General features: G+C 42.8%; 2 protein-coding genes across 2 annotated transcripts; one reads left to right on the top strand and one right to left on the bottom strand.

Moving 5' to 3' along the window:
• Positions 1-343: 343 nt before the first annotated feature.
• pex19 (peroxisomal biogenesis factor 19) lies at positions 344-4,426 on the bottom strand. Its single transcript, XM_034614666.1, is given in 9 exon segments — positions 344-1,941; positions 2,070-2,114; positions 2,359-2,529; positions 2,611-2,784; positions 2,870-2,955; positions 3,043-3,205; positions 3,325-3,387; positions 3,389-3,414; positions 4,348-4,426. Coding segments are annotated over 9 exon segments (879 nt in total). The 5' UTR covers positions 4,412-4,426; the 3' UTR covers positions 344-1,854.
• Positions 4,427-6,772: 2,346 nt separating this feature from the next.
• si:dkeyp-66d1.7 (myeloid-associated differentiation marker homolog) lies at positions 6,773-11,893 on the top strand. The gene is made up of 2 exons (XM_034614664.1): positions 6,773-6,929; positions 10,588-11,893. Exon 2 carries the CDS (start codon positions 10,707-10,709, stop codon positions 11,586-11,588), a length of 882 nt encoding a protein of 293 aa, XP_034470555.1. The 5' UTR covers positions 6,773-6,929; positions 10,588-10,706; the 3' UTR covers positions 11,589-11,893.
• Positions 11,894-16,394: the final 4,501 nt, after the last annotated feature.

The following is a 16,394-nucleotide window of genomic DNA, read 5'->3' as shown; positions in this document are numbered from 1 at the left end:
TGAAATACTACTTCCTGTTTCATCAGGTGCTCGGGCCCTAATAATAACATTCTAAACTCAAAAACAAGGCCAGAGACAAGAGATGTGTGTGTGTGTGTGTGTGTGTGTGTTGAGGGGGCGCCTTGACAAACTTCACTTAAAACTTCAATATTGAATTGTTTAATCTATTGTTATCATAGTTTACATGTGTACATAAAACCTCATCAGCAAAATGTAGGCCAGGGAAAGTTAGACTATTTCAAATGGAGTGAAACAGAATAATTCATTACAGCACAAGTACCCGAACACATTGACTTCCTTATATTCTTCCACTCACATCCACTGACAATAATTCACAACAGAATTTAATTTGATATATATATATCATTTTATTTTATATATTTACAAAACAAAGTCAAATAACAGGCTGAATTTGTGAACCGTTGCTTTGGGGATGTTTGTGTCAGCCCTGAGAGTTGAATAGGTCGCACCCCCCCCCCTCCACCTCTTCATGATGAAAACCACAGCAGCCTCCCGCCCTGTTTGATGTACATCTGATCACTCCTCAGCGCACGGCTGGCTGAATCCTTTCACAGTAGTACCCCTTTTATTATACAGTTAGTGACAAGCTGATGGTCGTGTGCGTTCTAGACCTCTCTGTAGTGACAGCGGTAAACTTTTGTCCTCTGGTGAAAAGTGGAATCTGGGCTGAACAAACCCACCAGCCACAGCTGCAATGTGCCAACAGGCTGTCGATGCCCAAACAGTGCATCTGAATAAATTATAGACGTGATCATTTGATTTTTATAACTATGCCTGTCAGTTTTTCAGCAAAAAACTTTTTTTTAACTGTATGTGGAGGGAAAAGAGGACATGCACAGTGGTGGTAAACACTCCTGAACACCACCCTTAGTGTTTTTCTTTCCTATCAGGGAACCCATACCAAAGAAAACACCACTCTGCACATTAAAACCACTGGGAAACACGAGGGAAGCACTTTGCACCGTAACTCTACACTATAAATATCACTGTAACCACAGCAAAGGCATCCGGGAATCAACATCTCAATCATTTCAAACCAATACCTGGAAATGGGGACTAATATTCAGAGGGTTGTTAAATTAGTTGGCCGAATAACAGAAAGTGCTGCAAACTTCTCATGGGTTGTTCGATCCTCTCTAGTCATTTTAGCTCTTTAAATAATTAACAAATGTACAGTTATTTTTTCTCACTTCTTCACATGTTAATAAATCGTTAACTCGTTAAGTCGAATCCTGCACAGCCTGAAGAGAGATTAAAGTGTGTTACCAAGTTAAATTAAATATCAAAGATTGAAGACTAACTTGGTGTAAACCTATGACGGTAAATTCACACTACTTTAAAACTATCATCTGAAGTGCTCAGCTGAATGGATTCATTTTTCTATTCAACTAAATTAATAACTTAAAGTCATTCTGCAAAGGCACAGTTTATACCCACGAGGTGGTTTGATCGATTTTACCATGAGTTTAAACTGTTTGTAAAAACAATATAGAAAGACAGGCAGTGGTATTTAGTTTTTAAAGGAACGCAGTTAAAATGCACTATGAAGGAGATGTAGCAACCGATGAAAAACTAATGCGGAGATGTCAAAATGTTCTCAGTTGTGGGGTCCTTGAGAAGAAAGTGTGTTTGTGAGCAGCGTTGGTTCTCGCGTCTCCTCCTGATGTTGCTGCGGTCCACACACCTTCTACTTGAGGGAGCAGAGTCGACAGTCTGGTCACACTCCTGCCTGACCTTTGTGTTACACTCGGTCATCCCTTCTTCATTGCTGACACACACACACAGACTGACCCTTTGGCACCAGTGCTTCTGATGGACGGCACCACGACCTCTTCACATGATGGAGCACTGCTCTGCCGCCCCGCCCCCGGCTCCTCCGGGGAGGACGAGGGACTCCATGTCAAAGTTAAATCCAGGAGGCTGGAGGGGAAAAGGAAGAGGAAGAACACATTCATGTCTTAATATACATTGTCATCATACAATACAATGAAGTCATATAAACAAAACACATGCACTGTTATTGTTGACCTAGAGAAGTGGAAACTTACCGCATCACCTGCCAGTTCCTTGGGTGGTTGGCCCAGGTCTTGCAGCTGTAAAAAAAAAAACATTATATATTATCTATGATGCATTTCAAAGTCTATTCCCAATAAGTTAAGATCAGTAAAACAGATTGTTAGCCATGCCACTCCCTTTTAATAAAGGTATCTTCATCATGCAAGTCATTTATCTGTTACTATAATGGTCAAATGCAAATACACAATGTAAATATTGAAGAAGCACAAGGCTACAGACACTGTAATAAACCTAGACATAGATTTAATTGTCCTTCTCTACCTTTTGCATCATGTCCATGATGCTCTCAAACGATCCCTCCTTATCTTCCACCCCCTCTTCCTCCTTCTCAAACCGCTTGCAGATCTCTCCCATAATTTTGGCCTGCTGCTCATAGCGCTGGTAGTCCTCTGGACTGAGGCTCGGCTTGTTGGCTTCCAACCACTCTGGGTACTGCGAGGTTGAGAGAAAGTTATAACAAACACTGACAGGGACAAAAAGGAAATGGTAACTGCTATTGAAATGAAGGACTACCTTGGTAGTGATCTCTTTGAGAGATGGATAAAGCACATCCTTAGAGAGAAGATTTTGCATGATGGACTGCATGATGGGCAGAATGTTTCCGTCATCACTGCCTCCTTCGCTACTCTCTTCCAATCCAAGGCCTTCCAGAGCTTTGACAAGATCGTCTCCGGCCAGTCCTGTTGACTACAGGTAAACAAATACAACATGGTTGGAAAATTGATAAAATTATGACACTGAAAAGTTTTAAAACAATTCTGATTCGACCCACCTGCAGGTTGTCTGCATTTTTGGCAAGGCCACGGAGGGTGTCTTTAAGACAAGAGGTGAATTCTTGTTGGGAGGCAGTGTCACAGCCTAAACAAAATACACAGGCAACATTTAGGCTATGTAAGTAGCAGACATATCAAAAACCACAAAAACAATTCAAACTGAAGACCTTACCAACTTTGCCTGCAGCCTCGGACAGCTTGTGGAAGTGCTGCAGCAGCTCTGGCTCCTCCTGGGCCAGCTCACTCATGGCCTTCTCCCACTCATCCTTTGCTTGAGACGCCATTTCTCCCTCAAAGAGAGTCTCAAAGAGCTTGCAGTCCTCAAGGAGGGGTGGCTGCACAGGTAAACAGTCCACATTAATTCAGCAGTAACTAAATGACAAGTGCAATCCAGTGAAGGGAGACGATATAGTCAGAGAAAAGCAAGTATGTGATGTTTTAGTTTTACACAGACCTTCTCTGCACCACTTTTAGCTGAGGCAGATGCAGCTGCAGGCTCAGGGGCCGGGGGGGGCCGGTGTCTTGTCAAAGTCATCCAATGCACCTGAAAGACAGAGAGACAACATTAGATCTATGCAGATCACTAGTCTTTACAACCAAGTTATTCAGCAGATTTTTGAGAATTTATTTATGAACCATCCATTTATTCCTATCTGGAATTCCTATCTAGTCATTGCACATGTGTGTATACAGTTATTGCACGTGTGTGTATAGTTATTGCACATGTGTGTATACAGTTATTGCACGTGTGTGTATAGTTATTGCACATGTGTGGGTATCAGTTATTGCACATGTGTATGTATAGTTATTGCACATGTGTATGTATAGTTATTGCACATGTGTGTGTATCAGTTATTGCACATGTGTGTGTATCAGTTATTGCACGTGTGTGTATCAGTTATTGCACATGTTTATATAGTTATTGCACATGTGTAGGTATAGTTACTGCACATGTGTATGTAGTTATTGCACATGTGTGTGTATTTCACGTTTATCCAAACAAAGTGCAAACAGGCAGTAAAACCGGTGTGGGGGGGGTCGTTGGTCACGAGTTGACTGAATGTTGACACCAGTACATACACAAACAAAGCTCGTCAGCACAAACAGGAGCCCAGAAACACTCGTTGGGTTTTATTGTTCCTGACAAACTGTTTCTGTCATCCACTTCATTAAACTCAAGGGCAACGACATCGTGTTGTCACCGCTCTCTCTGGATCCGGATCGAGTCTAAGTTCACTAACATCATCAACACAAAGCGTTTAACACAACAACACATCCAACCTGTACTAGTCTGTGATTATTGGCGATATATTGGGTAATATCTGGGACAGAAGCCAGAGGTCCCAGCGAGCACACGAGCTAACCTCCCAGGGAAAGAGGGAGACACGGGGGGAACCAGAGCCACAGAGACCGTCATTAACCCGGGACAACCCGGACTAATGTCGGCTACACCTCAAGAGTCAATGTCGTGTCTTACTGTCCAGCAGCTCGTCCAGTTCTGTGTCGTGTCCAGCGGACGCCTCTCCTGCTCCGGACGCCATGATGTTCTCCAAACACCCACTGTTTCCGTAAAGTGAAGAAAAATGTCGCGGACACCTGTCCTGGAGGAGAGTGGGCTAGCCAACCGGCGAGCTCCTATTGGCAGTTGGACCCAGATCCCCGCCCATTTACCAAGTATTGGCCAATCAGAACAGTATGTGTACAAATAAGGCGGGTTCAACGGTATGACTGACAGAGAAAGTGGCCAATGGAAGCGACGCCGAAACGTTTTCGTCAGACTTTCTAATTCTTTGAGTAAAGAACCAAAATGGCGCCGGTGATATTTCTCCATATGGGATATGAGCAGTGTGTTTCCTGAATAATAAACAGTCTGCGAGGAAAACAAATCAAATACAACTTGTTTATTTATAAACAAATAAACAACAGGCACAAGTTCTGCTCCTCCGGATGTAGATCTGCTCTGTGACCTTTGAAAACTTTTATAAACCAACTATTATCATGAAAATACAACAGTTCAATTAAATCTGCACAATACAATAATAATAATAATCATAATATTAATAATAATAATAACAATAATGAGAGGAATAAGAATTTAATTCAATTCAAACCAAACAACAATACAAACACAATTTGAAAACATAGGCCTCACACAATAAACACATTAAAAAGTGAAAGTAATAATAAAACTAATTATTCTGGCAATGTTGTCCAAAAGTTTCAGAGCAGATGAGATGTTCATAAAGCTTTTTTGTTGTTGATAAATTCTCTGCATACAGAGTCAGAGAATTCCTGAAGTTCAATATATAAAAGAAATGACCATGAAGAAATTACTGGCCACAGTCATTTTATCAACTTTAACTGAGTCACAAAATAAAACCACATCTTCCATGATGAGGACCAGGATTTTATATGTGTCCAGAACTAACTAAAGCACATTTGAGTCCAAAAGTCACTTTGATGAGTACAACTGTAGAATATGTGAGAAAATTACTCATGCAGGAGAAACATAGGGTATAAAACTGTGAATAAATGTATTGCATCGTTGTAAATTTTTATTCGGAATTAATTTAACTTTATTGGGAACACAAATCTATTAAATTCAAAACGCAAAACCTTCACTTTAAAACTGGCTCCATCTAGTGGCGGTGGTAAAAATCCAAAAAGGGTCACTGTAATTTATTCTGCTGCTGATGTCTTATTTCTGATCTTATTTCTGATCATATTTCTGATGTCTTGATAAAACTTTAACAATCGACTTCAGTGGTTGCTATCTTTCATCAACATGTATACTATTTTTCTTTCTTTCTTTAATGTTGTACCTCCATTTCGTCTCTCTTTGGTTCTCTCTCCTATATTATATATGCATATGCATCACAGGATAAAGTTTCAACAAAATAAATGTGAAATTATAAAATTGAAATACTCAATATGATGACACGAGTAGAACAAATATATGCAAGTACATTAGTCGTATATATTTAGTCTGGTATTGCTGCGTTCATATTCTTTTATCATCCTAGTTCCTTCACAAAAAATCAATCTGGTTTATTAACTGTTTTTGTAAAGAATGAAAACCAGTGAGATGATGACCTATCATTGCTATGAATTAGAGTTTTTAGAATAGAATAAAATGGATTATTTCTTCAAAACCACACAGTGCCACTCTAACATCAAATCCCTCTTATAGATTATAATGATGAAATGAATCAGTTAAAACAAATTAGAAGATTCTTGTGAGAATGTGCACGTTTCTCTCTCGGGCAACTTTTTTTTTTTTTTGACGTTCAGGAAACGCGTCAACTTACATCTCTCAGTAAATACATGGGGTCGTCAGGGGTAACTGCTGCCGTTGCTAGGTGACTCACACAAATAAGATCGGCGCGAGGGGACATACTTGACAAATATTTATCTTATATCCGGTCTGTATCGATAGTAACGGGGAGAGATTGAAATAATAGAAAATAATAATAACTACGACATTTTCTAAAAGTAGAAACTATAACACATGATGGGAGGATGGAGGAATTTTCTTTTCTATTACGGGCGGATGATGCTCTCTCTCTCTCTCTTTTTTTTCTCATGAAGATTTACACGTTTATTGGTTTATTCAGTCACAATTGTCTCACGAATTTGCAAAAACTATTATTGATTTATGTTCTAAATCCATGTGAACTCCTCCATAAAATCAGATAAATCTCCAATAACATCATTACAGATTAATTCAGGGAGGTTGACACACACACACACATAGTCATCGTGTTTCCCTTATTCCCATTTGTTAAGCATGAATAAAAGAGTCCAGAGATGAAATTACGAAGGAGGAGTTAACATCTGCAGCTCCTCGGTGTGTGAAGAGGAAGAGGAGGAGGAGGAGGAGGAGGAGGAGGAGAAGTCTTTGGAGAATTTAACGGTGCAGACATTTGATGCCTAATTTGGTTTGCTGGGCGGGGATCTGCTCATCTGAGCTGCTTGTAAATTCAGTCAGGGAGCCGAGGAGGCGCAATCTGCGACTTTCCACCGCCTGGACATCCCGGAGAGCAACAGCAGCAACTCAAGGTAACACACTCTCACTGGACAGACTCACGTTGTGTGACGGTTTGAGGGGAAATCAGGTGAAAGTGTTTCTTTTTTTGTCTTAACGAGGAAGTTGCAAGAACAATCTTCAGCTACAACCTGTTGCATCTTGGTTTTGCCTGCACGGTTCATGTGGAAAGTGTGATCTTATCAGAGTCAGCAGCTGGGGGGGCGCTTGTTTTTTCACAGGGGGAAAAAAGTGTAGGCTTTTATTTTGACATCCCAGGAAAGAAAAATAAGTCTTTAGTGAGTTTATAGCAACTTTATTACACTTTCTAATATTTTCTACAGTCGTATTTCTGTGTCACACATTCAGCAACTGCATGTTGTTTTTGCCAAGTTGATTTTCTCCTCTGTGTCTTTGATAAAAAAAGCCTTGTGTGTTGATGCGCGTGTGTGTTTTTGTGTGTGTTTGTGTTTTGAAGGCTGCAGTGTGGTGTGTGTGGTGGGAGCAGGGTGCGGCAGGCGGCACACCCACCCTCACTGTCAATGAATGAAGCTACTACTACATACAGGGACTCTTACTATAACTCATTTGCCTTGTGTAAACGATGATACAAACATTAACACACAAAACCTCATTGTTGCGGAGGAGCTGTATCAAGTTTCACTCTTGATGAGGAGATGGTGAGTCAGTCGGGGAGATGAGCCGTAAAATTACAATCTCCATGAGTCTTATCACAGATTGAGTATCTCCTGTTTGTGAAAGTGGAGTCTTACGTCCTTCTCTTGGATGCAACAGATGGTTTTCTCTGGGGAAAAGGCTGAATATTTGGAATTTCTCAGTCTGAAAGGGCCACAAATGGATGCTAAGGTTGTATTTTGCCATAGCCTGCAAAAACACATAATGATGGTACCTTGATAAACTGAGTTACCCATGCTACACACACACACACACACACACACACTCACAGAGATGGTTTGCCAACAGAGCCCGTCTTGTGCTTCGACCCATGGATCCCCTGTAAGTGGATTATGGGTGAAATTGAGTTAGCGATGTTGTTGTCATCATGACAACCAAACAAGCTGCGTTTGTTTGCCTTGTTTCCTGCACATCTCGGGCCTCATGAAGAGTGTGTGTCTGTGTGTGTGTGTGTGTGTGTGTAGGTGTGCAGAACACACTTCCCTGCTGTTTGAGTAACTGTGCACATGAGCATGTTGGTGTTACATCCTGTTTGCTGTCCTGTTGCAGCCCTGATGTGTGAACCTATTTTCATCACCCCTTCCATTTGGGGAAGTGCCTCCTATTAGTGTGATCCTGTCGTGTTTTCCATGCTCTGCTGTTAAAAGACACGTCCCCCCCCCCCCTCCACACCGAGCTCTTGTTTCTTTTCTGTCTCCCTTTTTACTTTCCTCTGCCATTTTCCTCGCCCATTTCTTTCCTGACTTGATTCCATGAGCAGCAAAGTAATGGCGGCAGGAGTGGCGGGATTGATTTTTCCATTACGACCCTCCGTTCACGTTTATTTTGAGTGGTTTACATGAGGCATAATTGGTACCCTGACTTTAGAGCTGGAGTGGGAGTATCGAGCTGGGAGGGAGGAGGAGGAGGAGGAGGAGGTGGCAGACAATTGATGGAAAAGAGAGGGAGTAGTCACCGAAAGAGACGGCGAGGAGGGAAGGAAGCGAGGGAAAAGAGAGGAGAGGACTTGGCAAATGTGACAAAGTTACCAGTTGTTCAGCAGCAGCCAGACTGCAGCACATCTGGAACACATCAGCACGTTGGAAAATGTTACAAGGGATAAGGGAGGAGTGGTGAGAGAAAGGGGCCCAGTGGTGACTCACACTTCTGCAATTCCACTCCATCACTTTGTTTAAACTTTGTGTCCTTCTGCGGCCGAGGCACAGGGCTTCCCCCGTGTCCCTCCCTCTTTTCACTCCTCTCCCTCACTCGCCCTCCCTCCTGCCTCCGTGTGAGTCATCCTGCAGGATTCCAAGGTTTTTCCTTTTTCCATTTCTGTCTCTTTTTTTACCTTCTTCCTTATATACGTACCTCTCCGCTGTTCAGCTTTACCTCCAACCTCCCCAGCCTCGGCAGTGTTTAATGGGACTAATGTAAACAGGCCTTTTCTCCTTGTTTATAACTGTCTCTCAGTGTAAACTGGGAACGCAGGGTGCTTGTGGAGCCAAGTGGGCGATGGGTGTCAGGGATGGGAGTCAGAGTGGTTCTGCACTGTAAAATAGGTCATCTCGTCCTGATGCTAACTTTTCTTTTGTGGTTAGAAAATCTTGTCTTGTTATTTGTCTGAAATAACTGAACAGATCACCACAACACTTGAAGGAAGGATGTGATGGGTCAGGAAAGAACCCATTCAATTTTAAGTGTGGGCCGGCTAAGAGGGCAGATCCGGTTTGTTAGATGGGACGTTTTTCAAATGCATGTGGCCCATCCCTGGCTAATTTACATGTTTCATACTTTGCACATCTTCCTTTCTTATATCAATATATTTTAATATCTCACAAAACAGACCATCAAGCTTTGAACAATTAAAGGAAGTCTGGACAGAAAAATAAAAAAATGTAACTCATATTCTCCATGACACATTTCTAAATGAGTGTATCATTGAGTTTCCACAGTAAAATGCCTGATTTCAGCAGTTCTCTTTTAATTTTATCATCGTAAAGTCACTGTAACTATTGTTGAGTTCTTGTCACACCCAGTAATATTTATTTTGATATCTTGAATGATAAATCAGTCTCAGTCCCTCAGAAGATCAATACCCTCTTTGTACACAGATGCACCAACGTTCACTACAAATCCATCTTTAATGACCGTAGCATCATTCACTCACAGTCGCAGTGCAGCTGCAGAACAGGTTGTGGTTTGAGTCATTTCTCTCCACTGGAAATACCCTTCACTGCCCTGCATGGATCGAGCAGGATGCCTGTTTAGTGTGAACAAAATGAAGGAAGCATGAACGTGTTATCAAGACGTACCCAGACTGATCAGATTGCAATATCAATTTTCTCCATTATCTCTGACTAACTTTAGACAGAAGCAATGTTAGAATCAATCACTGAAAAAAAACCACCATCGCCCAGTTCAATAGACTCACGGGTGTGTTCCCATTAAATTAAGATGTGTCATTAGGATTTCAGATTGTTTTGCAGTGTGGATGAGTCTCCTGGAGCGGAAAGAGAGAGGAGGGTCATTTTTAGAGCGCGATGACAGACACATTGTGGGTCGGTGGAGGCTGCGGCGCCACACCCGTCACAGAGGGCATGAGCAAGGAGGAATGTCCGAGCGAAGCCGTCTGCACTGCGCAGGAATGCTGTTGAGAAAAGCAGTCTGGCCTTTGATGGGAGGCAGAAAGTGCCAGAGAGAAAGAGCCGGAGTGTTTCACCCCGATGATTTGACCAAATGTAAATGTGCTGTGACGAGTGTGATCACAGTGGAGTCCTTATTTGCGGTTTGAAATTGTGTTTTCGTGGTTTCTGTTGTTTCAGCCATTCATAGCAATACAATCAAAGCACTGTTTGTCCTAAAATGGTATGTAGGAGTGCGCGGCATGTTTGAGGAGGATTGCAAACTGTTGCCCTCACGTGGTTGTTTGTTATCACTCAGACAAAGTTCAGGAAAAATTGCATACACACTAAAATACAGCTTGCTAATTCTTCTTATTTTCCTTTCTTCTTGCAGTTCTCTGTTTGAGTGGGCTGATCGTGCAAATCTAAGGAAGTGACTCCCAAAAGGAAATAAAGACAAGAGTCTCACAGGAACATTTTTAGCTTCTCAAATCACCAACCACATCTCCCATCATGGCGATAGTCCTCCACTCCAGCCCTCTGCTGTGGACTCGGTTGGCCGCGCTGATCTTCGCCTGTGTGGCCTTCTCTGTGGCCGTGCATGGCGGCAGACTCTACCACGGCACCGGAGACTGGTGCATCTTCTGCTGGGCCTTCAGCTTCGCCGGGACTCTGCTCGTCCTCCTGGTGGAGCTGTTCGGCCTCCAGACCAGGGCCCCCGTCTCCTGGAAGAACTTCCCCATCACGTTCGCCTGCTACTCCGCCCTGCTCTGCCTGTCCGCCTCCATCATCTTCCCCCTCTACTTCCTCAAGGGATCCCCAGGCCAAAGTGAGGTCCGTGACTTCCGCATCGTGTCGACCGTCTTCTCCTGCCTGGCCACCATCGCCTACATTAGCGAAGTGAGCATCAGCAAGGCGCGTCCAGGCGAGGTGGCCGGCTACATGGCCACAGCCCCCGGCCTGCTGAAAGTCTGCGAGACCTTCGTGGCCTGCATCATCTTCGTCTTTGTCAGCGACCCCGTGGTGTACGACCGCCACGACGCACTCAAGTACTGCATGTCCGTCTACTGCATCTGCTTCATCCTGTCGGTGGCCATCATCCTGCTCTGCATAGGCGAGTGCACCGGGTACCTCCCCTTCCCCTTTGCCCGCTTCCTGTCCGCCTACGCCCTGCTGGCCGTGGTTCTCTATCTGTCGGCGACCATCATCTGGCCCATCTTTAACTTTGACCCCAAGAACGGCGGAAACAAACAGAGGCCGTACAATTGCTCCAACGCTATGGGTCTGTGTGTGTGGGATAAGCTCATGGCGGTGTCCGTGCTCAGTGGCGTCAACTTCGTCCTCTACCTGGTCGACCTGATCTACTCCACCCGCCTGGTGTTCATCAGTGCTTGAGGGAAGAGAAGGGACGTTAGGCCAGCAGCACGCTCCAGATAAAATTGAATTTGGCTTTTTTTAATTTTTTTTTTAGAAAAAGGCTGTCAACCAGTTGTCAAATACACTTTTGTGAGTATGTTTGTTTAATGGTTTGCGCACCAATTAGTTGAGTCATGATGGGAACAAATAGTAGAGTTGTGCCACAACTGGTTGAGTTTGACTCTGTTTGAAATTTGCTCTGAAAATAAAAGGAAGTGCGATTTTTATTGCTTCAGTAGAACAAAATAGTTTGAGAACAAGACGTGTGACTCAGGGTGAATCAGTTCACGACCTGCGTCATCAAACCCAACTCTCGTCTCTCAAATCTTTCTCTTCTCAAATCTGCCAAATTTGATTTTGTGTGAAGTGCGCTGCCAGCCTTAAAGAGAGAGAGCAGGTGAAGAGAGGAAGAGGTTGAAGTCATGGCTATGTTTACACGTACAAAACAATAATCCCTTTTTTTTTTATATGTGGGAACTTTTAAAGGTCAAACATCGATTCCAGTGACCTGAATAGACTGAATGTGATTTCTGGAACACGCTGACATCACCAAAGATATTAAAACACCTTCTTATCCATTATAATGGCCGATTGGTGCCTGTTATAAAACTCATGTCATGTGCACAGGGTTGTTTGTGATGAAAGCTGTTCACAGAATCTCCAGAACAAGGAAACAAGCCAACAACCAAAATACTATGTGCATGTAAACATAGTCTGTGACGACAAAATGATGGAAAGACAAAGTAAATGGTGGTTTATGATTGTGTTATTATTATTATTATTATTTTTTTGCATAATGTATATGTCAACGCGCTGGCTTGAGACTGTTTTAAATTGGATTTAAGTTATGAAATAACTGCCGAGCGTTTTCTTCTGTTTTTAAATTGCTAATTGACGTGAAGTTAGAAAAACTAAATGAGCAGCTGTACGGAGCCTGGAGCCGAAATATTTAAATACCATACAATTTGAAATCCAAGATGTAAAATACATTTTTAAAAATGTTGTCTTATTGTTTTTTTTATAAAATTGATTTCTACCCTTTACTTTTTACACAGCTCCGATGCTTTATGACTTGAAGTAGTGCAAAAAACAAGTTTACATGATGTTAAGATGAATGCTAGGCTAGCTTTTTACTCCTGTTATGAGATGTGTGTATCTGTATATGCAAGCTACAATCTTATGGCCAGAATATTTAGCCTATGTGGGAACAACATGTGCAAAATTGTGGATTTAAAAAAAACAACAACCATATATGCTTAATTAAAAGTGCACTTATATCCATATCTTCAGTGTGTTTTAAAGTCCTGGTGCCTCCACATATCAAAGTGTCCGTAGCACCACACTCACCATCGCACCATCAAATTCAAATTGTCTATTGGGTCTTTGAGTTTAGAACTGCTGTAAAAGAAAATACTGAGGGAATGAAAACACATGTCCTCTCTCTCTCTCTCTCTCTCTAGATGTTGTCTCATAACTTTTTTATGTATTTCACTGTTCATGTTTCAAGTGTGCTTGCCACATCAGTGTTGTAGAAAATGATAACCCAGGGTTTCAATAAAGCCACATGGTAAACAGATGTGTGTGGTTGTGTTTTCATTATACGCTTTGGTTTGATTAAAGGTGCCACATGAGCCACTGTACTGAATTTGATTTTTTGGTTTCTAACCACAGTCGTTTACCACTTTGGCACAAACTGAAAATACCTCAAACACGTCTCAACCTCCTGTTGCGTTTCTTCGTGAGTGAATCTTCTGGACATTTTCTGGAGTTCATGTCTGAACATGGCTTCTGACAGTGACAAAGATTACCTGCTAAACATTAGCATGACTGCATTGTGTTTAACAAAATGTTGAGGAGCTTGTGCACCTAAGATTAATTAACCATATTAAAAAAAACACATCTTTAGCTGCAGCTGCGATGCTCTGAGTTACACCCACTTAGTGACACACACACACACACACACCTTTCATTACTCTCATCTGATTGGCCACTGCCCCTGCACTGTATTTTAAATATTTACACTGAAGTAAATAATTGCTGGTTGTGTAAAAACCTTGTTAGTGTTGCGGATGCCACTGAGGATCATCACCATTAGAAACAAAAGTTTTACATCTCCAGGCAAACAAAACCAAAACAGAACCAATCGAAACTTGGGGCGTCTGACACTAACACGCACTAATGAACAAATGAACACGACACTTAGGAAACTGAAAACAGTGATTTCGTAAAAACTGTCTTTACTTCGTCATATATGTAAAAATATTAACGTTTGAATGACTTCCCATTAGAACAAGAGCAAACTGATTGTTTGAAGTGAAAGTAAACTGACTATAAATCAGCATCTGCTCAATGAACTCTATTTATCCTCCACAGTTTACTTTATCTTTCACTGCATTTCTCTCTTTCCACACATTCCCCACATGCAGCTCTGTGAGCACCAGGACGACCTCCGGGGGGCTTCGTCGGCGCATCTCAGGGCTTTGGGTCCTGTTCAGATCAGAGTCCTGGGGGGTTTACATCAACTTTACAGGTTGAACTCATGATGGAGGGGGCGGAGTGGAACACAGTCAACCTTTCTGTCACCAATTGTCTATGAGCAGAGGAAGAGAAAAGCAACAACGCCCACGTCTGACACAATGACCTATACTGTTGCTATACTGTACTTTCTATATTACATACTCTCTACTAAGTACCATACTAGTTTTCATCATGGATTAACCTGCTAATTACTTTTTCCCATTAACCTTTTGCTGTCCGTCCTTTTAACATTAAATTCCATCCTCCTCTGGCCCGAGGTTAGTCCTCAGTCTTTTTTCTCCCACAAGCTTTGCTCCTGGTATTTACTGTTATCCACAGCGGGGAGTGGTCTTCCTACTCTCCTCCAGTATCTAATCTTGGCCTTCCCACTACGACCCGCAGACAGAACAAAGAGTTTACGTTTATCAGCAGAACAATAGCTGCAGCCAGAGAAATGACCTCTGTGTCACACACGGCATCTTGTTTCCATTCGTAAAAGCGGATGTGTTGTTCTCGACGCAGCCAAGAGTACATGTGGAACAACACGCGCTTCAATGACAATACAAAACACACAGCTAGTTACAGTAGACGCACAGATGTGCCGAGCACTTGAAAGGAGCAGGCTTTCCTTCAGCGCTGTGGCAGCAACAGCTTGTAGCTTTCTGCTTGGCCTCAGTCTGATTTCTACCCTCGTCTCGTTCCAAGCCGCGAGTCCCGATGGCAAACAGCTGTGGAAGCTGTTTGTGAGCAGCATGTGAAGAGTCGCTAAGATTCTCATTTCATCTCAACACATCAACACGTGTCCTTTTGACCCTTCGCTGACCCTTGGCTGTGGCGTGTCGTTTAAACCGCCTCTGTCAAAACTGTACTCAGTGCAGATGATGCAGGGAAGAAGTTGAATAAAGAGAAAAGCAGGCTGACAGATGTTTCGGTTGGCAGACAGGCGGACAGATGCAGAACAGGTAGTCCCGACTCTGAAGACCTGGGAGAACACGAGGAAACTGAGCAGAAGCACGAGGTAACACAGGGAAACTTGTTTTTACAACGTTCACCTGAAGAGTCCACGTGAACAACCCGTCTCTTGGGGGGGGGTTCTTGACCTTGGACCTGACTTTGATGAACATTCACGAGTTAGGGTTAGGGTTAGGGTTAGGGTTAGGGTTAGGCTGACACATTTACAGAAATGGTGGAGGAAGTTGATCTTTTGTTGGACGGTCTGTTAATATGTTGAAATATTAATCAAATAGAGATTTCTTCATAATTTGAGGAACAAACTCCCAACGGCCAATTCACTCTGTCACTATGTTGCATTACGTCACTGTGGCAGACCCCTGACTGTAGCGTTAATATTAGCGTCTGTGTTGCTGTTGCCTAGCAGCAGTGTTGTCGTCACTTAACAACGTGAACAACAAAGCGCCCCACGCACACAACTTCCCTGGTTGATTGAGTTCCTAACAGGTGGCGCTAGTGAGACATGCTGCAGTAATGTAACACGTTAAGGACGGAGCAGGTCATCACAAAGGCGGGAAACTCACTAAAGACAAACGCATCCTTTCATCGGCGGTAAGCGACGAGTCCAAAGTGTACAATACTTACCTTTTTTATTTGTACTCGAAGTATCAGGCTTCATCAGTACAGATGTTTTTTTTAAAAAAACACAAGGGGCATTAAAATCCCACCAATTCTACACAGAGGTCAGTTTATTCATAATGGGGAAGTAACATGTTGTGGTTTCACTGGGGGGTCAAGCACTGGACGACTTCTTGGCCTGGCGCAGTGACGTCCAGAAATCTCGTGATGACAAGACAAAACTCTCTCATGTGACCACTGATAAAATGAGAACCTGTTTTTGTCTGTTCACTTTCTAGAGATTAAAACAAACAACATGTCTGAGCTTTGGAGATGCTGGAAAATTGAGAGTCAGGCTCGTTGTCCTTGTTACTGAGGTGCCATCACTTAGCATGATCTGTGTATGTTCACTGTCACACTAACAGCAGGGAACAGCCTGGCTGCAGTGTCCGGCCTCCACATGCCTCAGCGATCCTATAGTTAGCAAGTCTTTAGGGACGCTGGTTTTCCAGTGACTGAGTTTAGATGTAATGTTTAACTGTATCTAATTCAGGCAGCTGTTGTATGAGCCTGCATGTGTCTGTCAGACTGACTCACTCACTCCGATGTTTGAGTTTATACCGCCCCCTGGTGAAAGTCTGAGTGATTTCAGGTCAGTGGATGGGGGGGAACCATATGATCCTAAAACATCAGCACAAG

The sequence above is a fragment of the Hippoglossus hippoglossus genome, chromosome 17 (genome assembly GCF_009819705.1).
Source record: "Hippoglossus hippoglossus isolate fHipHip1 chromosome 17, fHipHip1.pri, whole genome shotgun sequence".
NCBI lineage: Eukaryota > Metazoa > Chordata > Actinopteri > Pleuronectiformes > Pleuronectidae > Hippoglossus > Hippoglossus hippoglossus.
This window is presented reverse-complemented; position numbering and strand designations above follow the sequence as displayed.